At 37.5% G+C, this 26,188-nt stretch overlaps 1 protein-coding gene across 5 annotated transcripts in view; it reads right to left on the bottom strand.

The window, feature by feature from the left end:
• Positions 1-2,467: 2,467 nt before the first annotated feature.
• The window catches only part of SERAC1 (serine active site containing 1), a 73,068-nt gene continuing 49,347 nt past the window's right edge, over positions 2,468-26,188 (bottom strand). For 3 of the 5 annotated variants that reach the window (XM_020986686.2, XM_020986685.2, XM_020986687.2), the window contains 5 exons: positions 20,823-20,917; positions 18,527-18,624; positions 12,609-12,791; positions 6,269-6,412; positions 2,468-4,918 (listed from right to left, as the gene is read on the bottom strand). In XM_020986686.2, coding sequence (XP_020842345.1) covers positions 4,782-4,918; positions 6,269-6,412; positions 12,609-12,791; positions 18,527-18,624; positions 20,823-20,917 — 657 coding nt within the window. In that variant the 3' untranslated portion in view covers positions 2,468-4,781. The remainder of the gene's footprint in view (positions 4,919-6,268; positions 6,413-12,608; positions 12,792-18,526; positions 18,625-20,822; positions 20,918-26,188) is intronic. The other 2 variants (XR_002324564.2, XM_020986688.2) reach the window with 2 other exon arrangements.

Raw genomic sequence — 26,188 nt, 5'->3', positions numbered from 1 at the left:
TTTTTTAAGATAAAGAATAGCAGATGGAACTGACAGATGAAAGGAAAATAGAAATTGTGCAAGTGTTAGCAGAGAGTAGATTGTGAGTTGATAGAATATACAATGGTAAGTTATCCCACTCTACAGCTTCATTTTTAAAATTGGCGGTTCATATATAAATTGGTTGATATGTATGTGTGTGTATATACACACACACACACATATATATATATATGTTTATGTATATGTATATATAAATGGTGTCTTCCCTGCACTGGAAGCAGAAATTGAATGATAATCTAGGTTCTTGGTCTCTGGTATGTCATGGAGCCCTTCAGTAGTTTGGTGAAACCTTAGAATAATGTTACATAGGATTACAAAGGAAAACAATTACACTGAAATAAAGATGTAACAATTTTTTCTACCAAATTCATGGGCCTAGTTTAAAACCCCTGATTCTAGGCTGCACTATGGAGAATTTACTTCTACAACTTTGCTTTTTAGTTTTTCCACTAAAATAGTCCTACGAAACCTGATTACTGTTAGTCTGCTACTTGTGATACAGATAGTGTGAAAAGCTACAGGTTACTACAGAGTTATTTAGGTACCATGAAAATTTAGCTTTGCCTCTGTCTGTATTCTCTGATGCCTCTTGGTTTATGGTGCTGTCTTCTGAAATACATCATAGGATCAATTTAGAGCTAAAAGAGAGCTAGAGTCCACATAGTCAAACCTCCTTTATATGTGAAGAAATGGAAGTGCAGAGTGGTGAACTGACTTTCCCAAGGTAGGTCTCACTGCGGGGGCAAAGGACGAGCAGAGCCTTGATTCAAACCCAAGTCTACAGACTCAAAATTCAGTGTGTCTTTCCACAGTACAATGTTATTTTTTTTGTTCTGCTAAGACTCACATAAATATAGTTGAAATAAGGACCATTTATTCCTGTGAAGGTTTTGGAATAGTTGATGCTCCTGAAACATTGTTAATAAAAGCACTGCCAGACGTGCACATCCATCCAACCCAGGTAATTTATTAAAGTATTTCCTCCATAATAATGCATCGTGTGTTGAGAAAGGAATTAAGAAGATGATTTACTGAGTAAATTGTAACCACTTAGCAGTTGAAAATCTGTGATGTTTTGTTTGAAGTGGATTTTTTTTTGTATTCAAGTTGTAAATATTGTCTATTAAATGTTTCTTTTAAAAAAACCCACAAAACTAACAGGTGAATAATTCATATTTTCAGACAGAAAAAGAACCTTTGGAAATCTTCAGTTGTCAGCCTTGGCTGTCCCAGTCCAACCTGAACAAGCAGATAACATAGCCATTTGCAAACCATATGGCAAATAGTTTAATATAAAAGGAGACAAGAACCTATTCAGAAAAAGCTGAAAAGGAAGCAAGTACTTCTACTGCCTTGACAAGCTTACACAGACACTAGAGCAGGAGAACTTAAGTTAGCAATTACTGGTTAAGTAGAGCAAGAATGGAAATCCTTTCCAAATAAAGTTGTTGGCTAGACATGGTTTGAGTGTGCATTACAGCCTAGAGGAGGGGAATGGAAAGGCTCACTTTCCTGTCCTGTGTCTGTCTGTCTGGTAGTTAATGCTGTTCACCCAGGCTGAATGTGTGAATGCCCCTTGTATTTCAGTAACAGGAGCCCCCCAGCGTCTTCATGGCTGATTCTTCTTGAACAATACACAAGGGTAGCCTAGAATAAATACTTTTGTAAGTTGTTCCAGTCGTGTCCAACTCTTCACGACCCCGTGGAGCAAAGCACAGCACTACTGGGATTTTCTTGGCAAAGACACTGGAGTGCTTTGCCATTTCTTTCTCCGGTGGATTAAGGCAAACAGAGGCAAAGTGACTTGCCCAAGGTCACACAGCTAGTAAGTGTCTGAGGCTGGATTTGAACTCAGGTCTTTCTGACTCCTAGCCCAGTGCTCTATGCACCGAGCCACCTAGCTGCCACTTTAATCAACAGATTAAGTAACATTCTGATGCTACCATGTTTGCCTTTCACTTTGATTTATGACAAAAGTACTTTATGCTTGGAGCCAATAAGATTATTCAAATCAAATTGCCATATTTAAAAGGGGTGCATTCTATGACTCAGTGTTTCCGTTTAACTCACCTGCCTTATGAAGCAATTACAAAGTTCCTGAAGTGAAGTTTTGATTATACTGAATAAATAAATTTATGGTTATTGGTATTCCCCCCCCCAATTCAGAATCACCACTGACTGTGTTGTGGAAAGACAGTGCTTAAAATAGTTCATCATTTACATTTTTATGAAAGTGGCCCATTCTCATTTGGCAATCCTTGAGTCTGAAGATTCTGCCTGGTTTTTAATGCTTTTAGTCTTATTTTTATAATTTTTGTAGTAGTATACCACCCTTTTTAAAAAAGCAATTTTCTAGTACAGTTTTAGGCACTTTCAATTTAGCAGATCCTTGTTTTGCTTTAAGATCCAACAAGAGCTCAATCAGTTCTTTTGGTACTTTTAAATTTTTATTAAACATTTCCCACAGGCACAAAATGACAATAAAAGTATACACTGATGTACCAACAGTACAGAAAAATGAAACTTTAGGGTTTGTGCCTCAAATTCCAGTTATTACAAAAGGACTTCAGAGGCACTGTGAGGTATGAACACAGCACAAATGGGAAGACACTGTAAACATCGTTGCATTGTGCTCTAATTTCCAGTCGTGAAATGCTGGCACCTGTTATTCTGTCTAACTCCATGTGGCAGAAAGAAACACTTATCAACATTCCTTCTGGGTGTAACTGTAAAGTTGCAGATCTGCTCGGTGTCCAAGACAGAAGGGGACTCTTACATTCTACTTTCCAGTCTGATTCCCAGCTAGGATACCTGAGGATGAAGAAAAACTCAAGCTCTGCCTCTGCTCAAGATATATATGCAGTATAAAGCAGGTGCCTGGTGGTTTTTAAGGGAAGAGAGATGAATCAAGGTTTATAATAACAAATAGCAACTTTCTGTCTCATTAGAGCTTATTTTAAAAAAGCAGAACCTATAGTACCTAGCAACTGCCCAGCAGTCCATAAACATGATCATGATTATGGGTATCCTCAGAATCATTTAAACAATCATGTTTAAATGTGGTCAGGAACTCTGAGTGATTTATTTTGGAGGAGAAAAGGCAAAATTATCCTTTTCTAGAAGATGCATTGAAAACAAGCCATTAATGAAATCAACCTATTAATAAAATGGCTGTTTTCCAAAATGATTCAAATCTATATTATTTTTATTATTTTGCATCACCACTTATGTACCTCCTTTTTAAAAAGCCAATGGCAGCTAAACTCATTGTCATTTCATCTTCACAAGATAAAACTGATCTCACAAAGCTATTGTGATTCTCAAAATAAAACAGGGCATTAAAAATACAGTGCAGATTTTAAAGTGCTATATAGCATCTGATGAGATTATTAGTATTTTCATCAACATTCAGTGTGCCTACACACTACCCCATATAGGTAAGATAATTTGCCTGCAAACTTATGGTAAGTTCAAAGCAAAGTTGGGCATCTTTCCCAAACATTATTCTCAATAAGAGGAATAGCTACTGCATTAAGATTTCCAGAAACAGTTGCATACCATTCTTTCAAGTTAATGAAAAGTACTTTTAAAAACCATTTGTTTTTAATTGTGGGTTATTAGTTGACAAGATAAAAAGGAAATGTTCCATACTAAAAACATCCCATTGTCACAGAACTATGGGCCAGAAAAACCTACAGGTTTACTTTTGTGAGCTTTAGTCTTCATTCTTTCCCAAACAACTGGGTAACTTAAATATGTTGAACTTTCAACCATCTGTCACAGCTACATGATGCAACATATTCCTCTCAATCCACCTTCAGATAGCCCAATGTCTACAAAGAGTAGGCTAATAATCATTGTTTGTTTTCTTACATATATATTCATCCTCCACCACTCTAAAAAAAAATTCCTATTTTGTGAAAGGAAATGTCTGCCGAATCCAAACTAGGTATCATACAGTATCACTGAGTAGTTCTAAGTGTTACTTAAGTGCAGTTTTGGGGTTTTTTTAATACAGGTTTATGATACTTAAACACTGGATAAATCAACAACCCTCACTCCTTATCTGAGAATAAGTTAATAGCAGAATAGTACATTATTTAAAAGGTTAGCCTAAGGTGATGCACAACAAAATTATTTATCCTAGCAACAGAAGCATACAATGAATTTGTATCTGTGAAGCCAGTTCAGTCACTCAGATGTGAAAAAACCAGCTTTGAAATACAGACAGCCTGAGTGAAGTTTATTAATTTTTAAAAGTCTGCTGCACTTGTGAAACCTAGAATAAAATCAAAATCTAATCTATTTTGGTCCTTAGTGGTAATTGCTCCCCACTTCAAGTATTCACCAAGTGGAAGATTTTTCTGGTTAAGAAGTGCATGATGGCACTTAATCCCTTTGAGGTCCACTAATGCTTTTTCTGGTGGGAGTCAGAGGGCTGTCACATCAGAAATGAGGAACACTTCAGCTCTCTTTCAGATGCCACCATCTTAAAGTGTGGACTATAAACTGATACACAGAAAATGTCCTTAATGGAAGAAAAATCTAGCTACTTGTCTTTATTGCCACCTCTGCTTGTGTGCTTTACCTTTCATATATTTCTGAGTAGCTTCCTGCTGTCTTCAATGTAGTCTAGACTGCCCTGGTGTCTTATCTACTGGGTCTTCTCAGTTCCACAGATCTCCAAAAATACCCAGCATCATGTCCACACGACAGACAAGAACGAGAATCAAGACCTATTAATTTTCAAGGTCTTTAGCTAATGTTTCGCGAATGAACTGTAATGTACGTTGGTACAAGAAAGTGTCCTTCTTCTTTGGCTTGCAAATATTCAGATGATTCACTGCTACTGGAATTAGATCTCCAATGCCCAAATCTGAGGAAAAGCAAGACAGTGAAAATACTTTAGACTTTAAGGAAAGAGGCTAATTTAAGAATACTATACTGAAAGAGTCCTAGGCTTCCAAATGTCAGATCTGGATTGGTACTTGGAACTGGAGAGAAAATGACAGAACTGTACTTGGCCCTGCCCCATACCCAGGCTGTAGATACTGAATCTGAGACCCTTCTCATCCTTTTATTGGCACGCTCTAAAGGGTATATTCCTGTCCCCAGTGTTCACATACCTCTCTCTCCTTACATCAACCTGGACTTGCCAAATGACTCACTGTGACTTTTTTTCTAAGATTTCCCCATAAGAATTTGGTTTGGGGCAGCCAGGTGGCGCAGTGGAAAGAGCACAGGCCCTGAAATCAGAAGGACCTGAGTTCAAATCCAGCCTCAGACCAAACACTTGACACTTACTAGCTGTGTGACCCTGGGCAAGTCACTTAACCCCAATTGCCTAAAAAAAAAAAAAAAACCTTAAAAAAAAGAATTTGGTTTGGAAGATTTATTTGGGGTGGGGGAAGGAGATGGATGGAGCTCATTGTACTTCTTCATGTTACCATACCATCCTGGCTCCATGAATTAATTTTTTTTAAAAACTATTTTAGTTTTCAACATCCATTTCCATAAGCTTTTGAGTTTTAAATTTTCTCCCCCTCCCTCCCCAAGACAAATTAATTATTTTCCCTTAATATCCCTCATACTGCAATTCTGGCAACTTAATTAATTAGTGGTATCTTAAAGCCACTATCTTTGAGGTCTTCATCTGACCCCGATTAAATTAAATGCTTCTTTAAAATTTAACTAGGCTTTCTCAAACTTTTTCACTTGACTCACTCTTCATTCTCCCCTCCACCGCACACACAAAACCTTCCGCATGTTTCTTGGGTTAGGAGGGAGAGCTTCTTGATGGTTGTTTCAAGTCCTCGTTTGGGGAGGTCAGAAAATAAGAAAAGAATTAAACAAAGGGAAGGAGAAGTGCTACCTTGACAAGATGAAGAAGGAATGTGACAGAACTGAAAGAAATAAAAATACGGGAGCAGACAACCGGAAAAGATCATGTTGACATCCACCACTTTAGTCTCTATATTTCAAGTTCAAGAAAAATGGTGTTAACCCCTATTTTTTTTAACTTTGCACAGTTCTTTCTTGAATCTTCCTTATAACCCTTTTTAAAAAATAGACACCAAATGCAGGTTTGATAACTGTAGCCCCATCTTCTACATGAAGCCATCTCTTTTATATAGATGCATGTTGTCTTCCCAATAGAATAGAACCTCTTCAAAGGCTGGGACTTTGTATCCCTAGCACATAAACAGTAACTCAAAAGATCACACACCTGCTGATTCCACTGGCACCACATGTAACTTAATCATGCTGCCTATGTAGGTTGGCAGTGTTTCTACAAAATTCAACACCTGGAAATTCTTGTCCTTAGCAAATGTCAGGAAGTCATCATGAAGTTCTTTAAGTGCAGGACAATCTGCAGGAACATTCAAGATAAAAACAGACCATTATGCTTACTTAATCTCATATACAAAAAAGACCACTTACCTTTTAAAATTTAACCAGCAGTATATATTTGATGTATGCTTGGAAAATTAATAGCCAATTATATAAAGTAACACAAAACACAGAAAACAGGACATACACACAAACTACACCAATCTTTTAAAAAAGGTACCATTATCTAAAAAACACAGAAGACAAAAAAGATAAGAAAAGGGTATTGAAGCAAATAAAATATTATTCTAAAAGGTTTTATTCTCTTTAACAATCTGAAATTTATTATTATTTTAAATCAAAAAGTCACATTTCTATGTAAATTACCAACAAGACCCAGCAGGAAGAGATAGAGAAATAACATTTCAAATAACAACAGACAATATAAAATACTTGGGGGTCTATCTGCCAAAACAAAACCAGGAATGACATGTCCACAATTACAAGATGGAGGTTCATACAAATAAAGACAGATCTAAACAACTGGAGAAATATTAACTGCTCATAGTTAGGTCGAGCCAATATGATAAAAATGACAATTCAACCTACACTTATTTACTTATTCAGTGCCATGCGAATTAAACTAATAAAGAATTATTTCATAGATCAAGAATATCAAGTGAATCAATGAAAAAAAATGTGAAGGAAGGCAGCCTAAGGATAAGATCTCAAACTATATTACAAAGTAATAATCATCAAAACAATCTGGTACTGGCTAAGAAATAGATTGGTGGATCAGCAGAATAGATCAGGTACACAATACATAGTAAATGGCCACAGTAATTTAGTGTTTTACAAACCCCAAAATCCAAACTTTTAGGGTAGGAACTCACCGTTTGATAAAAACTGCTGGGAAAATTGGAAAATAGTTTGGAAGAAACTAAGTGTAGACCAACATCTCACACAGTATGACAAAACAAGGTCAAAATGAGTACATGATTTAAACATAAAAAATGATATAAGCAAATTAGGGTACCATGGAAAATTTTACCTGTCAGATCTATGGATAAGGGAAGAGTTTATGACCAAACAAGAGACAGAGAAGATTATGGGAAGTATAATGGGATAATTCTGATCACATGAAATTAAAAAATTTTTACACAAACAAAACCAATGTAGTCAAAATTAGAAGAAAAGTAGGAAAATGGGAATTTTTACATTAAGTTTCTCTGACAAAGGTATCATTTCTCAAATATATAGGGTACTGAGTCAAATTTATTAAAAAAAAGAGCTATTCCCCAATTGATAAATGGTCAAAGTATATGAACAGACAGTTTTCAGAAGAAGAAATCAAAGCTATCAATAGTTATAGGAAAAAATGCTCTAAATCACTATTGATTGGAGAAATGCAAATTAAAACAACTCTGAAGTATAATCTCACACCTATCTTATTGGCTAACATGACTGAAAAGTAAAATGACAAGCGCTGGGGAGATGTGAAAAAACAGGGAGTCCCAGATCAATGGGGAGACCACAGTTTTGTCAGTTAACCAGTCGAGCTTTCTAGTTGGTAGATAGTACATGAGTCCGTAGACCAAGGGGGTGAAGAGTGGGATGAAGGGAAGGAAGGTCCAGCAATCATACTTTGTCCTGGATCAGACTACTATGTGAACACTGAAAGCTTGCAGGTCCTCAGACTCAGCTGCCCCTGAGATCCTGAAATGACACAACCCTCAATAACCCAAGAAAGAAACAGCAGGAACCTAGAAGACACAATTTCAGCCCATTTCCTCCAAAAGGGTACATAGCCTAGTCCTAATATAAAGTAGAAAGTAAAAAAGCAGGCTGGAAGAGTGAGCAAACAAAAAAGGAATTCCAGTATAAACAGCTAGCTATGGGGACACGGAAGCTCTCAAGACACAAACCCAGAAAAGAATGACTGCAAAATATCTACAAGTCCCACTTCAGAAAAAGACACAGTTTGGGCACAGTTCAATGAGAGTTTTTTCTTTCCAAAAAAGCTTTAAAATGTTTTTATAGATGAAATGAGAGTGGCAGAGGAAAAACTGAAAAGAAACCAGATTTTAGAGAATTAATAACTTGGAATAAGAGGTACAAAATGTTACCCAAGTAACATACTACCTTAAAATTAGAATGAACCAAATAGAAGATAACCAAATAGAACTCTATTAGATAAGAAATATTAAAACAAAGTCAAAAGACTGATAGAAAAACCTAGAAAATAGTTCAAGGAAAGATAATTTAGGAATCATTGGACTACTTGAAATCCTCATAGTTCAAGAAATACAAAACTACCCGGATCTCTTTGAACCAGACCACAAAATAGAAAGAATCCACCAGTCATCTCCTGAAAGAAACCCCCAAATGAAACCTCCCAGGAACCATTTTCGTTCTAATATGGGGAGATGCCAAATGTGTCACCTCAACTCAAAGAGGGCCTGGGAATTGTTCTGTTATGTTTTGATGATCTTGAAGAACAGAAAGGGAGAAGAGGAGAAAAAGGAAGAGGGGCAATCAGGAAAATTACCTCACATAATTGAAGTGCACAGTAGAAGTCTTGAAAAAATTACCAGCTAATGTTGTAAACACTAAAATATTATAACAAATATTGCTGATATTATAATATTTTGGATATTATATTGATATTATAATGAATGTTTAAAGTGTCAAAGTCCAGTTTAGGGGGCGGAGCCAAGATGGCAGAGTGAAAGCAGTGACTTGCTTGAGCTCTTCCCCAAACCACTCCAAATACCTATAAAAAATGGCTCTAGACAAATTCTGAAGCAGCAGAACCCACAAAAGAAAGAGTGAAACAAATTTCCAGCCCAACACAACCTGGACAGTTGATCAGAAAGGTATATCGCGCCAGGCTGAAAGCCCAGCACGGTGTGAGTGTGGAGGCCCCAGCGAACCTGGAGCAGGCCTCAGAGGACTGAATCGTGGGCAGCTGTGGCGGTTTCCAAACTCCTCAATCCACGAATGCCAAAGACAACTTAAAAGGTCAGTGGGAAAAGTCTGTTTCTGCGGTGCTGAGACAGGAAGGCGGGATCTCAGCTCCATTCCCCAAGAGTGTAGCCATGAAGGGGGCAGCTGCTTCCCGAGCTTCCGGCCCACAGACTGAGGGGAAATCCAGTGGCTCATCAGGGGAGGGATTGCAAGGATCTCTTTGCCAGTGCTGAGGCAGGAATCTCTCGCTTTGCCCGTGCTTGGATCTGGGTCACAGTTCTGGGCGGTGGTGCTGGGGTGAGGAGGAGTACTGGCGTGATGGAGCTTGTAGTCACTGTGGAGAGGAACCCCTTCTCACAGTTACGGGACAGAAACAAATACTTGTGGTCACAGGCCAGGAAAGGAGGAAACCTCGCCCCTTATCATACCACCTTGGAAGAACTGAAAATTTACAGGTCCCTACAAGTATCTCTGAAAACAGTTGTACAAACCCCCGAAGCTTAGGACAGTACATTCTCCACATTGGAAGCAGACTCTTACCTTAACAAAGAGTTTAAAACTCAAGTAATTGGCCAGGATCATGAGCAAGCAGCGCAAAAAGAGTCAGACTATATTATCTTACTTTGGTGAAAAAGAAGATCAAAATATACAAGAAGAAGAAGACAACAAAGTCAAAGCTCCTACATCCAAAGCCTCAAAGAAAAATACTAATCAGTCCCAGGCCTTGGAAGAGCTCAAAAGGGATTTTGAGAAGCAAGTAAGGGAAGTAGAGGAAAAACTGGGAAGAGAAATGAGTGATGCAAGAAAACCACGAAAAACAAGTGAACAGCTTGCTAAAGGAGACCCAAAAAAATACTGAAGAAAATAACACCTTAAAAAATAGCCTAACCCAAATGGCAAAAAAGGTCCAAAAAGCCAATGAGGAGAAAAATGCCCTAAAAAGAAAAATTGGCCAAATGGAAAAGGAAGTCCAAAAGATTACTGAAGAAAATACTTCCTTAAAAATTAGAATAGAGCAATTGGAAGCTAGTGACTTTATGAGAAATCAAGACACTGTAAAACAAATCCAAAAGAATGAAAAATTAGAAAACAATGTGAAATATCTCATTGGAAAAACAACTGACCTGGAAAATAGATCCAGGAGAGAGAATTTAAAAATTATTGGACTATCTGAAAGCCATGATCAAAAAAAGAGCCTAGACATCATCTTTCAAGAAATTATCAAGGAAAACTGCCCTGATATATTAGAACCAGAGGGCAAAATAGAAATTGAAAGAATCCACAGATCTCCTCCTGAAAGAGATCCCCAAAGGAAAACTCCTAGGAATATTATAGCCAAATTCCAGAGTTCCCAGGTCAAGGAGAAAATCTTACAAGCTTCCAGAAGGAAACAATTCAAGTACTGTGGAAACACAATCAGGTAACACAAGATTTAGCAGCTTCTACATTAAAGGACCACAGGGCATGGAATATAATATTCCGGAGGGCAAAGGAGATAGGATTACAACCAAGAATCACCTACCCAGCAAAACTGAGTATAATCCTTCAGGGGAAAAAATGGTCATTCAGTGAAATAGAGGACTTTCAAGCATTCTTGATGAAAAGACCAGAGCTGAATAGAAAATTTGACTTTCAAATACAGGACTCAAGTGGAACATGAAGAGGTAAACAGGAAAGAGAAATCATAAGAGACTTATTAAGATTGAACTGTTTACATTCCTGCATGGAAAGATGATATTTATAACTCATGAGACCTTTGTCAGTATTAGGAGTTGAGGAAAAAATTGTATATATGTATATAGATAGATAGATGATAGAGGGCACAGGGTGAGTTGAAGATTAAGGGGTCATATCTGGAGAATAAAATTAAGGGATGAGAGAGGATTATACTAGGAGAAGAAAGGGAGAGGTAGAATGGGGTAAATTATCTCACAAAAAACAGAAAAGAAAAGTCTCTTACAGTGGAGGGGAAACAGGGAAGGTGAGAGGGAATGATGAATCTTATTCTCATAGGATTTGGCTTAAGGAGGGAATAACATACACATTCAATTGGGTATGGAAATCTGTCTTACCCTACAGGAAAATAGGGGGAGAAGGGGACAAGAGAGCAGGGGTGATAGAGAGGAGGGCAGATTGGGAAAGGGGTAATCAGAAGTAAATACTTCTGAGGAGGGACAGGGTCAAAAGAAAGAATAGAATAAATGGGAGGGCAGGATAGGATTAAGGGAAATAGAGTCAGTTTTTCACATGTCTACTATGGACGTGTTTTGCATAACTGCACATGTACAACCTATATTGAGTTGCTTGCCTTCTTAATGAGGGTGGGTGGGGAGGAAGGAAGAGAGAAAATTTGAAACCTAAAGTTTTAAAAACATATGTTTAAAAAAAATGTTTTCACATGCTACTGGGAAATAAGAAATACAGGAAATGGGGTACAGAAGTCTATCCTGCCCTACAGGAAAATAGAAGGGGAAGGGGACAAGAGAAGTGGGGAGAGATAGAAGAGAGAACAGACTAGGGGAGGGGATATTCAGAATGCATGCCATCTTGGGGTGGGGGGAGGGGTGAGATGGGGTGAAAATTTGGAACTCAAAAACTTGTGGAAGTGAATGTTGAAAACTGAAAATAAATAAATTTATATTAAAGGGAAAAAAAAGTCCAGTTTACAAATGTCTGAACTTGTGATTCTTCAAACTCTTAGAATTCTAACACACAGGTACTCTAAAAAAGTGGCTAAGACACATCACTTTCGTTTTTCCCTTCTAATTGTCTAATTGTGCTTAGGATATTATTGTTATTCCTTGAACAAACCCTAGCTGAGGACAAGAAAAACCTTACTAAAACTAAGATTTTGTCATGGATAAACCACTAAATCAATAATCCATATATAAGTAAACAGGAATTAAATAGACAGGCACAGATACATAGATAAGGAGCACTGTAACAAAAAAACAAACAAAAAACTACACTCTATAATTCTACAAAAGACCTTAACGTAGGTGAAGCTACATTATGATAATTTTCTAATAGCTATTTTCTTTGACTTGCAAAAGGTAACAAATAATAAACTACCAGAAAGTCACAGGAGGCTAGGAGCTATATAGTATATATAAAATGAGATAACCTGAAGGAGTTATTCTTTAAATTCAATTTTTGCTCATTTATTGAAAACAATATTTTCTCTGTTAACTTAACTTCTCTGATATAACTTGTTAATCTGACAAAGTAATCAAATCCTTATTGTCAAGAAGTAACAAAATAAGCATTACCCTTGCTGAGTTCTTTGACCTCCACAGAAGGAAACAGCAGATATCTGACATTAACAGAATATTCGGCCAGATGGGAACCATGGTGAGGTACACTATAAAAAATCATTCCCCGGGTGTTGTTTACTACAGAATTAAGTTCTGGTTTCTTAGATGCATCGACCAGCATCTTTTTGACAAGAAGGCCTAAGAAACACAAAAGAAAGAATGCATGTCAAGCAAGTAGACAAATAGGCTAGAAATTTTGTGTTCCTTTTGGGGCAGCAATCTAAATCTAGAAAAATAATCATAAAGTACAAGTAACTACTACTTGTACTTTAACATTTCCTCTGTCTCTGATATTTCTGCTTAAAGAAAAAGACTAGTTTTGCTTTTTGCTTTGCATCCTTGTCATTTAGCACAGTGCCTGTTGGCATATGGTAGGAGCTTAATAAATGGTTAATAAATGAATTGGACTATTGCAAGAGCCTCATTCTAAGTGCTCTTGTTTCTGCTCTCTCCTACTATTTAACCATCCTCATACCACTGCCAGATGAATCTTCCTTATGTATAAATATTACCAGGTCACATTTCTGCTCAAAAACCTTCATTGGTTACTTATTGATTAAAGTTCAAACAGTTTTCTTTGGGATTGTAGAGCTTCCACAAACTGGTACTATCCTACCCTTCCACCTTTCTCATACTCTTTCCCTCCACACATTCCATACTTCAACCTAAATGGATTGGCTCAGGAGAAGGGAATAAGCATTTATTAAGCACTTACTGTGTATTAAGCACTATGCTAAGCATTTCACAAATATTATCTCACTTTATCCCCACAACAATCCTGTGAGGAGATGCTATGATTATCCCCATTTTACAAATGAGAAAATGGACACTGAGAAGAAGAGACTCAACCAGGGTCACACAGCTAGTAAGTACCTGAGGCTACATTGGAACTCAAGTCTTCCTGATGTCAGACCAGTGCTCTATCCACTGCACCACCTAATAGTAGGATCATTTCCTGTTTTTGAGGCAGCTGGTGGCACAACTGATAGAGCACCATGCCTAGAGTCTCAAAACACTTGAGTTCAAATCCAGCCTCAGACACTTAGCAGCTGTGTGGCCCTAGGCAAATCACTTAACCTTTGTCTGCTTCAGTTTCCACAACTGTAAAATGAGGATCTACCTTCCAGGACTGTTGTGAGCATCAAATGATATATTTGTAAAGTGTACAGCACAGCACTGGGCACACAGCTGGCACTATGATATTCAAGGCCCTCCTATGTGATCTTTACTGTCTTTATTCCTCACTAAAGCTAGTCTCTTGATCCTATCCTCTCTTGCTTCTTCTACCATCTCCTTCTCTCATGCATTTTCAGTCTCTGGCTGTCCACTCATTCTTTCCCAAGTGCTTACAAATATGCCTGGATCTCACCAATGAAAAAAGAGGCTTCCCCGGGCTCTTAAACCTCATCCAGCTATGATCCCCTCTCTTTCCTTCCTTTATGATAAAATTTCTTGAAAAAGCCATCTATATCTGGTACTTGCTCACCATTCACTTCTTCCTCAAACCCTGGCAAACTGGTATGCCAGAAATCCAAAATCTTCCTTGAGAGGCAGCCTGGCAAGAGTAGGTAGAAGCTGGCATTGAAGACTGGAAGACCTAGGTTCAAGTCTCACCTCTGGCTTATGAACCTTAATAAAATCACTTAATCTTTCTGTGTTCTAAACGTGTCTATAAGTTACAAAGAAGGCATCAACCTACATTGGTAGAGAGAAACTTCCTTACTTGGGAATTCCCTAGACCAGTGAAGTCATACATCCTGTCCTGAGCCATCTTTCTTGACCCCATCCCTCTACAACAAACAAAATCAATATCATGTTTATATAATAACAAATCTCAAGAAGCAATAACAAGGAAATCCCATTCCAAATAACTACAAAATGCAAAAATTATCTGAGGATAGTTCTAGGAAAGCATACAAAAGATTTGTATAGATTTAATTACACAATGCTCCTTAAAGAAACAAAGAACAACTTAAATAAATAGAGGAATAATCAGTGCTCGTGGCTAGGCTGTGCTAATAAGAAAAACAATGAAAATACTACCAAAGTTAATTTATACTTTTAATGCAATACTGATCAAATTACCAAAAGGATGTTTTATGGAACAGAGATAGATCAACGGAACAGAGCAGACATGGGAGAATCAGAAACAATGGAACTTGATAACTCAGTGTTTAATAAAATGGAAAGCACAAATTACCTAGAGAAAAATTTCTTAATTTAACTAAAACTGAGTGCAAAACTGGAAAGCAGCTGGGGAGAAATTAGGTTTAGACTATCACCTTACACTATATTCCACAATACATTCTAAATGGACATGCAACCTTAATATTTAAGATCATACTATAACAATATTAGAAGATAAGTAGATCATACACCTCTCACAGCTATAGGTAAGATGAGAGTGAGGAAATTACAAAACAAGAAAGAGGAAATTACAAAAGATAAAATAGATTTTAATTACATGAAATGGAAAAGCTACTTCACAGACAAAATTAATGATTTAAGGGAAAAAAAGAAAGGTGAATGGGGAAAAAAATCTTTATATCAAGTTTCTCTCTTAAGGATTTGGTGTCTAAGATATATAAACAATTAATAAATACATACAAAACTAATAGCCCTTCCCTAGTAAATAAATAGTCAAAGGGTAAGAACAGATCCCAAAAGAGGAACTGCAAAGCATTCACAAATACCTCACCTGTAAATCACTAATAATAAGAGAAGTGCAAATCAAAATAACCCTGAGGTTTCACCTCACACCCTGCAAAATAGTAAAAAAAAAAAATGACAAAAAATGGCAAGAATCAAGGTTAGAGGGGTTGTGGAATGATAGGAACTCTAATAAATTACTGGTGGAACTGTGAAATGGTTATATCCATTTTGGAAAGCAATGTGGTATCACGCAAATAAAGTGACTAAAATATCTGTACCCTTTGAACCACAGACTTCATTACTGGGCCAAGAAAGTCATCAATACAAGAAAGTTCACAAATGCACCATAATATTTATAGCAGCACATTTTGTTATAGCAAAGAATTGGAAACAAATTAGATGCCCATTGATTGGGAATTGGCTAAACAAATTGTGGTACATCAATATAATGGAATATTACTTTGCTGTAAGAAATTATGAATGTGATGAATACAGAGAAATATGCCAAGATCTGCACGTACTGATACAGAATGAGATAAGCAGAGTCAAGAAAACAATATATACGATGGCCACAAAAATGTAGATGGAAAGAATCACCACACACACATAAAAATAAAAAGGGAGTGTGACAAAATTCTACATATTAAGCATAACTTGGATGAAGAGGTATGAAAAGACACCCCCAACCTATCCCTTCATGGAGGTGGGAGGTCCAGAGGCATTATACATTGCACATGTTTTCAGACTTTTTCAATGCATTAATTTTTCCTTTTTTTTTTTTGGCTTTTAAAAGATACTAGTCAGTCAATGAATGTTTGTTAAGCCTGCTATGTGCCAAGCACTTGGCTAAGTGTTGGGGCTACAAAAAAAAAAAGGCAAAAGACAGTCCCTGCTCTCAAAGAGTTCACAATCTAATGGAGGAGACAACAAGCAGAACAAGCTATATATAGGAAAAATAGGAAACAACAGGGAAAAGGTAACTAGAAATAAGGCTCCCTGTAAAAGATGAGATTTTAGTTGGGACTTAAAAGGAAGCCAGGGAACCCAGTAGTAGGCTGAGATGAGGAAGGAGAGTATTATAGACATGGTGAACTGCCAGAGAAAATGCCTGGAGCCAAGAGATAGAGTGTCTTGTTCATGGAACAGCTAGGAGGCCTGTGTCACTGAAATGTAGAATGTGAGTTGGGGAGTAAGGTATAAGAAGACTGGAAAGGTAGGAGGGGGCTTGGTTATGGACTTCAAATGGCAAACACGGCATTGTGTATTTGAACATGGAGGCAACAGAGTGCCTCTGGAGTTGAGTAGGGGGAGAGAGGGTGACATGACTGGTAGCAGCTGAATGGAAAATGGATTGGAGTGAGGAAAGACTTGAGGCAGGAAGACCCAGTATCAGGCTACTGCAATACTTCAGGCACGAGGTGATGAAGGCCTACACCAGAGTAGTGGCAGTGGCAGAAACGAGAAAGGGGTGTATTTGAGAAATCTAGAAAATGTGAAATCAACAGGCTCTGGCAATACATTGGATATGGGGGGAGGTGTGTGTGAAAGAGAGTGAGGATTCCAGGACAACTCCTGGATTGCAAGCCTGAGGGATGGGGAAGATGGCATTACCCTCTGTAGTAATAAAGAAAGGGGGAGGCAATTAGGGAAAAAGATAATGAGTTTAGTTTTGGACATGTTAAGTTTAAGATGTCTACCAGACATCCAGTTTGAGATTTCTGAAAGTCAGGTGATAATGCGAGATTGGTCAGCAGAAAGGTTAGGGCAGGATAAGTAGATTTGAGAATGGTAATTAAAGCCATGGCAGTTGATGTACAGTGGGAAGAGAAGAGGACCCAGGACAGAACCCTGTGGGACACCTATGGTTAGAGGGTGTCATCTTGATGAAGATCTAGCAAAGGAAACTGAGAAGGAGCAGTCAGATAGGTAGGAAGAGAACCAAGTGAGGGGGTGTCTCAAGACAGAAAGAAGAGAGTATCAAGAAGGAGAAGATCAACAGTATCAAAAGCTGCAAAGAAGTTGAGGAGAATGAGGACTGAGATAAGGCCATTGGACTTAGTCATTAAGAGAATACTGGTAATGCTTCTGGTGCAATGATGAAGACACTGGACTGCAGGGGGTAAAGAGAAGAGTGAGAAGAGAGAAAACGAAGGCACTTATTGTTCATGGCCTTTTCAAGGAGTTTAGTCACAAAGGGCAGAAGAGATGTAGGACAATAATTAGCAGGAATGGAAGGACCAAGTGAAGATATTTTGAAGAAGGGACAGACATGGGGATGCAGGGAAGAAGCCAGTAGACAGGGAGACACTGAAAATTAGTGACAGCATGGGGATGAGAGAGGGGGCAATCTGTTGGAGAAAGGATGGAATGGGATCACTTGAGCAGGTAGAGAAGTTGGCCTTGACAAGGTGTAAGGCCACCTTTCGTTATGTGAAACAGGGTGAAGGAGTTGAATGCAGAAGAAGGCATATGACTGATAAGAGATGAGGAAGAAGTAAGAAGAGGGAGCTCATGTTGAATGGTCTCAGTACTATTTGACACATGGGAGGACTCAATGGGAAGTGTGGAGGAAAGATTTGGGGGATAACTATGATGATGTAAAAAACAGAAGACATCAATAAAAACTTATTTAGAAAAAGAATTAGTATTGTATTGAAGGTTCAGTCTTTTGCTGTTATGACAATGTATGCTATTAAATGTATACTTCCCAATAGGAATGAAATTAAAAAGCTAAAAATTGGTGATATAGGGTAGGGAGGGTTCAATGTTGGTTTGATTCTGCTTAACTATTTTATATCTAACACAATGGAGATCTTTCTTTTTGGATGAGCAGCTTCTTCAATCTCCTCACCAAAGTTATGGAAAGGAATGCTATAAAATACTGTATATTCTGGGAATCTAAAAAAAATTGTATGTGTTTTGCAAAACATCATGATTCAGTCAACCGATGCCAGTAAAATAAGAACTCGATCAAGCCACTTAAAGACATTTATTATTGTTTTTATTTTTATTGTTAATTGTTGTTTCTGTTACATGATCTGACAGACTGGTTTTCACATGTAAATAAAGACAACCACAAATTTACATGTCTGATCAAGAAGAATGCCAGTAAGCACTTGGGTTCAAAGATCCAGGTTACTCATTTGTAATTTTAAGTAAAACAAACAAACAAAAAATGGCTCAAAAAAAAGAAAGGAAAAAAGAAATAGAAGTGTACATACCTCCCATACTATGTGACACCCAGATCATTGGCCTATCTCCCACACCAGCAGCTCTGAGTTTCCTAAGAAGTTCATGACTTCTGTAAGCAATGGACTTCCTGAACAAAAATAAAACAGTCATGAGAATGTGCAGAAAAGACCAGATTTTTCAAAGCAGACACTTCAACTATTAATTGGATGTGTGCTATAGACTTCCCACTAATTCCCTCTTCCCTTTTTTTTCCTCCTATTTCCTTATTGAGTGAATTGTACTTATTTTTTCTTAATTTATTTTTAGTTTTCATCATTTATTTCCATAAGCTATGTGCGTGTGTGTGTGTGTGTGTGGTAATTGGAGTTAAGTGACTTGCCTAGGGTCACACAGCTATTAAGTGTCAAGTGTCTGCTCTGAGACTGGATTTGAACTCAGGTCCTCCTGACTCCAGGGCTGGTACTCTAGCCACTGCGCCAACTAGCTGCCCCCATAAGCTTCTGAGTTTTAAATTTTTTCCCCTTCTCTCCCTGTCTTCCTCCCCACAACCGCATGCCATCTGATATAGGCTCTACATATATTCATATTAAACATATTTTCACATCAGTCATGTTGTAAAGCAGTATTAAGAGCAATTGGAGGAACCGCAAGAAAGAAGAAACAAAACAACAAAAGAAAAAAAGAGATCAAATAGTCTGCTTCGATCTGCATCCAGACTCCACAGTTCTTTCTCTGGATGTGGAGAGCATTTTCCATCATCGTCTTTTGGCGTTGTCTTAGACCCTTGAATTGCTGAGAAGAGCCAAGTCTATGAAAGTTAGTCATCACACAATGTGGCTGTTACTGTGCAAAATGTTCTGGTTCTGCTCACTTCACTCAGCACCAGACCGTACAAGTGTTTCCAGGTTTTTCTGAAGCCAGCGTGTTCATTATTTCTTATAGCACAATAGTATTCCATTACATTCATATACCACAACTTGTTCAGCCATTCCCCAACTAATAGGCATCCCCTCAATTTTCAATTCTTGGCCACCACTGCTATAAATATTTTTGTACATGTGGGTTCTTTTCCCATTTTTATGATCTCTTGGGGTACAGACCTAGAAGTGGTATTGCTGGGTGAAAGGGTATGTACAGTTTTATACCTCTTTGGACAAAGTCTCAAATTGCTCTCTAGAATAGCTGGATCAGTTCACAACTCCACCAACAATGCATTAGTGTTCTGAGTGAAAAATACTTCCATACCCAACTGTATGTGTATATTCTTCCTTCCTTTGGTCAGTTCAGATGAGTGAGGTTCAAGCATCACCCATTCCCTCCACTCTTTCATCTATATAGATGTCTACTTGGCACAGCCTGATTATGTAGAATACAGCTGCTACTTGCTTCTCAACTTTCTCCTTTCTCAGTACTTGGCCCAGGCCCTGGCTACCCAGGAATGCCACTCCTGTGTACAGGTCCCCTTCTCAGTCTACCTTGGATATGTGACTCAGAATTAAGTAATTAATGGATGGCAAAGCTGCCACTTGGCACTGGTCCCATCCAGGTTCCCAAGAACAGGTTTGGGACTTCCTCTTGCTCTGGTATACTGCCTCTCTTAGGATGCTAGGGTCCTCCTACATACTGCATGTTATGGGACCCAAAAGTCCCCAGTATCAGCAGACTTCTCTGTCTCTCTAAGCTTAGCTGGGCTGGACAATTGACTTGCTGTTCCTTTTTATGGATTTCCCTATGAGGATTTGGTCTGATGCATTTTCTAGATCTATTTGGAGTTTTGTGGAAGCTCAGAGGTCAGCTGTATTGCTTCATACTTAATACTCTGCCATCTTGGCTCCATTCTCAGGCCCTTCAAATATTTAAAGACATCTATATAATTTCTTTCCTACATCTTCTTTCTCCAAGTCTCACACCTCTAGTTTCTTCTACTATTATTTATGTGATGTGGTTTATTCTAGTCATTCTTCTCTGGAAGCATTATAGCTTGTCAATGTTACTCCCAAAATGGGGCACCCAGGACCTACCGTATATTATGCATCTAATAATATAACTTCTAACAGAAAAAGGAAATTGTATTATATCAAAATCCTAAAACATCAAACAAAAAAAAATCCATGTCAAAAGCTCCACATTAGAACATATTAAACTTTAAACAATTTTACTATTTTCTTATAGCTAATCATTAATAAAAGGAAGGTGAAGTCAAAACATTTCCTTCGAAGAAAAAATTCTCCTGTCTCAAACACTAAAACACCCAGTTAATGAAGTCAGTTATGTCTTGGTTTTCCTTACTCTTTCTCTTCAGTTTACATAATTTTCTTCTATTACCTTTCCACAGGGCACTTTGCTCTCCAATCACTAAGGTTGGTGTCATACTCCACAGAAATAATTCGAAGAGCGGGACAATCTCTTGCTAACCATGTCTACATAAAACAAGTAAAACAAAAAGAGCACATGTGAATTTTCACTACATTAATTCAGACATATAAAAATTCATTACCAGTGGCCTCTTGCTATATTTAACAGCTAATTAAAGAAACTATAAAGCATAGATAACAAATGAAAATTAATGTGACAAAAAGTCCATTTTCAATACAAATTGGAATCACCTTTCCTTAATGTTTCTCAAAACACACTCCATCTCTCAGCTCCAGGCATTTTCACTGGCTGTCCTTTATACCCGGAATGCTCTCCCTCCTCATCTCTACCTCCTGGCTTCCCAAGTTTCCTTCAGTTTCCAGCTAAAATCTTACCTTCTGCAAGAAGCCTTTCCAGGTTCCTCTTAATTCTAGTATCTTCCATCTATTGATTATTTCCTATTTATCCCCATTGTTTATCACAGTGCCTTGCACGTAGAAGGTGCTTAATAAATGTTTATTGACTTTTCAGTCAACAAACCAAAGAAAACCAAAGTTTTATTAATATTTTTACTTACAAAGCCCATTCATATTAAAGAAAGTAAGTTTGACACTTTTCTGAAAAAAAAATACCATTTTCTGATTCCAGATTAAATTTTTAGAAGATAATTATTTACTTTAGTTTTTTAAAAAGTTTTGTTATTTGGAATTTAACTCTGACAAACCTGATCATTTCCACAGACAAAAAACAAAGAATACAGTATGTGAAAGCCATGAATTTATTGCATGCAGATTGGGTTTAAACATATACATTAAACGTAACACATTATTTCCAAAACATATTCCACTTGTTTGTGTTTCCCTCAAAACTTCCTTATATTCTCTTTTGAGTACTTTTCAAAGTGCTTCATTAATGCTTTTTTTAAAAATTTTCTTTCTTTATCACCAGTGCCACAATTCTTTCCCCCAATTTAAAGAAAAACAAAAACAACTCCCTCTCATAACAAGTTTGTATAGATATGAAAAAATCTATATACTGGTCAAATTCAAATATATATGCTTAAATCTGTACCTATAATCCTTCACCTCTCTATCAAGAGGTAGGAACTGGGAAGCATTCTTTTTTCTTGGTCGTCTGGAGTGGCAGTTGATCATGGAATTGGTCAGTGTTCCAATGTCTTTTAAAGCTGTTTTTCTTTACATTGCTGTAGTTATTATACAAATTGCTGTCCTGGCTCTGTTCCCTTTATTCTTCATGTGTTCATAATGCACAAGTCATCCCAGGTTTCTTTGTATCTGGCACTTTCATCATTTATTACACGAAAATAATATTTATTGCATATACACACCATAATTTGTAGAAGCATCCCACAACTGATGAGCAGCCAGTTCAATTTCTAGCTCTTTGCTATAACAAAAAAATGCTGCTATGGATATTTTTATACATATAGGCTCTTTCCCTTTTTCTTTTGTATTTTGGGGAACATCTATTAACAATACTGTTGGATCATAGCATACGCACAGTTTAGTGAATTTGGGGGCAGAGTTCCAAATTGCTTTGTAGAATCACTATAGTAATTCACAGCTAGCTCTACAAGCAGTGTATTAGTGTGCCTGTACTACCATCCCTTCCATCTCTTGTCATTTTCCTTTTTTCCTCAACTTTGCCAATCTGGGTATGAGATGTAACATCAGAATTGTTTAAATTTTATTTTCTTTTAGTTATTATTGCTAACTTAGTTATTCTCTTATTGGTGAGTTGGAGCATTTTATGTGGTTTTTGATAGCTTGCTTTTCTTCTTTTGAGAACTGCCTGTTCATATTCTTTGATGATTTAATTTGCTGTGTATGGTTCTTGTTCTTGTATATTTGAATATATTCTACATATCTTAGATACAAGACCTTCATCAGAAAAAAACTGTTGCAAATATTTTCTCAGTTAACTGTTTCCCTTTTGATTTTGGTTGCATTGATTTTGTCTGTAAAAAAGCATTTCAATTTTAGGTCACCAAAACTGTCCATCCTCTTGTTTAGTCAAAAGGTCTTCCCTTCCCTTTATTTTGAAAACACTAGTGGCTCCTTATTACCTCAAGGATCGAATATAAAATTCTCTGTTTGGCTTTTAAAGCACCTCACAACCTGGGCCCTTCTTACCTTTCAAGTCTTTTTATACTTTATTCCCCTCCAAACACTCTACTACCCAGCAACACTGACCTTCTTGCGGTTCCTTGTACGTGATACTCCACATCCTTGACTCTGTGCCTTTTTGATGATTGTCCAGAATACCTGGAATGTTGTTGCTACTCCCCTCTGCCTCCTGGCTTTTTTCAAGACTCAGATCAAGTCTCAACTTCTACAAGAGGACTTTTCTGGCTCTCATTCTGTACTCACATCACCCACAGTGGCATTTCTTTTGCGATTACCTCCATTATACTGTATATATTTTGTAGGCACATAGTTGTTTGAATATCATCTCCCACTAGAACGTGAGATCTTTGAAGAGTCTTTCTTTGTATCCCTAGCACTAAGCACAATGCATGGTATATTATATTTAAAAAGTGCCCGTTGACTCTTAACTGACTTGTGAAAGATATTTCCTATTCTACTCAAATTATGATATGACTTTTTATATCTTAGTCCTCTACCTGGAGATTATTGTGGCATATAGGATGAGATCTTGGTCTAAATCTTAATTTCTGCCAAACTATTTTTCAGTTTTCTCAACAATTACTGCCAAACAGTGAGTCCTTACCCCATAACTTGAGTAAAAAGACTCTACAAAATATACTACTATATTTGTTTGCTACTGGATCTTATATACTCCTAATCTGTCCGACTTACCAATTTTTCTTTTTTTCTTTAAACCACAATCAAATAGTTAAAATTTTTCTCTCAGCTGTGTATGTGGCTCTCCAGACATTGCCACCATGATTTAGGCTGCCTCTCATCCTGGAGCACCATCATGTCATGTTCCTATATTGGTGAGTTTCTTCTGGGGCCTCCATTTTGGGGATAGGCCCAGGACAGTCATGTTTCATATCTCTACCTGGAAAAGCTGTTCTAATCTGTTTGTTTCCTTAAAATTTTTCCTAATTCATTTTTTAAAAACTGCTAGTTTTTTCTTCTTTTAGGTATTCATGTGGCCAAACCATTTATTTTTCCTGATACTTATGACTTATGCTTGTGGAATTACTCTCTTCTCCAGGGATTTCCTATTGGACAGCTCTTGATCCATAATATTTCTTCATGATATCGAGGATCTTCTTCCGTTTACTTCCATGTTCCGCTGAAGTTTGCGATTTGGGACTTTGTGCCAAGGTCAGGCCCTGTCCCCTCCCACAAGCCTAGATAAGTCTGTCAGGCCTCGTTTTGTTCTAACCTCAATTTCCTGAGCTCCTGCCACTGGTTTTCACCTACTCCAGTACCTATGGGCTCACAGTGCTGGCAGGCTTCAGTGTCCCTCTTGAGGACTCCCCTACAGGGATATTGCTATGGTCTTCTATCCTCTGTTAAGGGTCGCGACCATTACTTGTCAAATCTCTGCTGCAGTGGTCTGGCTTAATCACCTGAGTCTGCTCTGGCTTTCCTGGTGATTCAACTCTTCTATTGCTGTGGCTACTGGCTATCTTTTTATGTCATGCTAAGCTGAATGAATAAGCTTACTAATTTTTCCCTTTTGATTTCTTCATCATTTTGCAATGTGCCGCCCTTTTCAGAGCATTGCTAGAAGGTATTTCAGAGAGACAGGCTTCTCTGCGCCCTTCCGTGCTGTCTTTTTTCCCTTTTTTTGCTTTTTGGTGAGGAAATTGAGGTTAAGTGACTTGCCCAGGATTACACAGCTAGTAAATGTCAACTGCCTGAGGCCAGATTTGAACTCAGGTCCTCCTGACTCCAAGGCTGGAGCTCTATCTGCTGTACCACCTAGCTGCCCCCCAATGCTGCCATTTTAAACAGAATTCCAAATAACTACTTGCTGAATTTAAATGGATGAATGTGATTCTGTAGAAGGCCTGGTGATTAAAGTTTAGTACCAGGAGACCAGAAATAATATTTACATATTCAGTTCTGGAACAGTATGATCTTGGGCATGTTATAATATTTCTATGCCTCAGTGCCCCAGCAAACAAAGTATAAACAACACTACTGTTGTGTAAAAAGGATCTTTTAAGACAAATAAATATATTCATGTGACAATTCTCGTGATTATAGATACTATAGGAATTTCTATTTCAAGCTCTCATAAATTTAATATTGTGATAATGAATAGTTGCAATATCCAACCATTAAATGAATACTGATGATTACTATAGTCTAATTATATTACCAATGAAATAATTTTCATTTATATTAGTAATGTTCTATTTCTTTAAAAGGTCTAATTCTTCCCCCTTTTTACTTTCCACAGACTACAGTACTCTAACTCATGCAAGACATCAGACAACATGTATTACTAAGTAGGTAAGAGACTGATGTTAATGGCACAAATATGAAAATTATTAGGACGTACAGTTACTGATGAAAAACATTTATAGTGTCCTTTACTATTTCATTCCAATAAACATTTATTAAGTGTCTAACAAGCGGAAGGCAATGGGGATATAATCCCCTGCCTCCAAGGAACTTACATTCTATCGGGGGAAGGGAAATACACATCCACAGATAAGTAAACATAAAATATATACCAAACTATTTCAAGAAGGAGACAGCAATAACAACTTGGTGGGTTACAGGATGTCAGGAAAGGTTTCTTGTAGAAGGTGATACATGCGCTGTATTTTGAAGGAAGCTAGGGATTTTATAGGGCAGAGGTGAAAAGGGAATACATTACAAGCACGTAGAAGCACCTTTGGAAAGGCATGAAAAAGAATGTCGTACAAAGGAACAGCTAGCAAGTCTGCCTGACTGAAATGTAGCATACATAAAGGGAAAAAAGACTAAAAATAAAGGCAAGAATCAGATTATGAGGTGCCTTAAAAACGTCAGCTGAGGATTGCATTGTTTTCTCCAAAGCTGATGTGGAACTGAAGGTTTAGTTTGGTTTTGTAGGGGCATGATATAGTCTGATTTATACTTTGATAATATCAATTAGGCAACTGTTTAGGGACTACATTAGAAGAGAAAGGGACTAGAAGCAGGGAGACAAATTAAGGAGCAATTGCAATGATGAGAAACTGAAATAGGTCATGTGATTGGAGAGAAGGTGACACAGGTGAGACATTATGGAGGTACAATTGCCAACAGATTAGGTGTACAAGGGAAGGGACAAAAGGAAGAGTCAAGGGTGACTAAACATGCAAACCAAAGTTTGCAAAAGAGAAACAGTCTAGAGGAGAAAGT

Source organism: Phascolarctos cinereus, unplaced genomic scaffold (genome assembly GCF_003287225.1).
Source record: "Phascolarctos cinereus isolate Bilbo 61053 unplaced genomic scaffold, phaCin_HiC Scaffold_5;HRSCAF=322, whole genome shotgun sequence".
In the NCBI taxonomy this organism is placed as follows: Eukaryota; Metazoa; Chordata; class Mammalia; order Diprotodontia; family Phascolarctidae; genus Phascolarctos; species Phascolarctos cinereus.
This window is presented reverse-complemented; position numbering and strand designations above follow the sequence as displayed.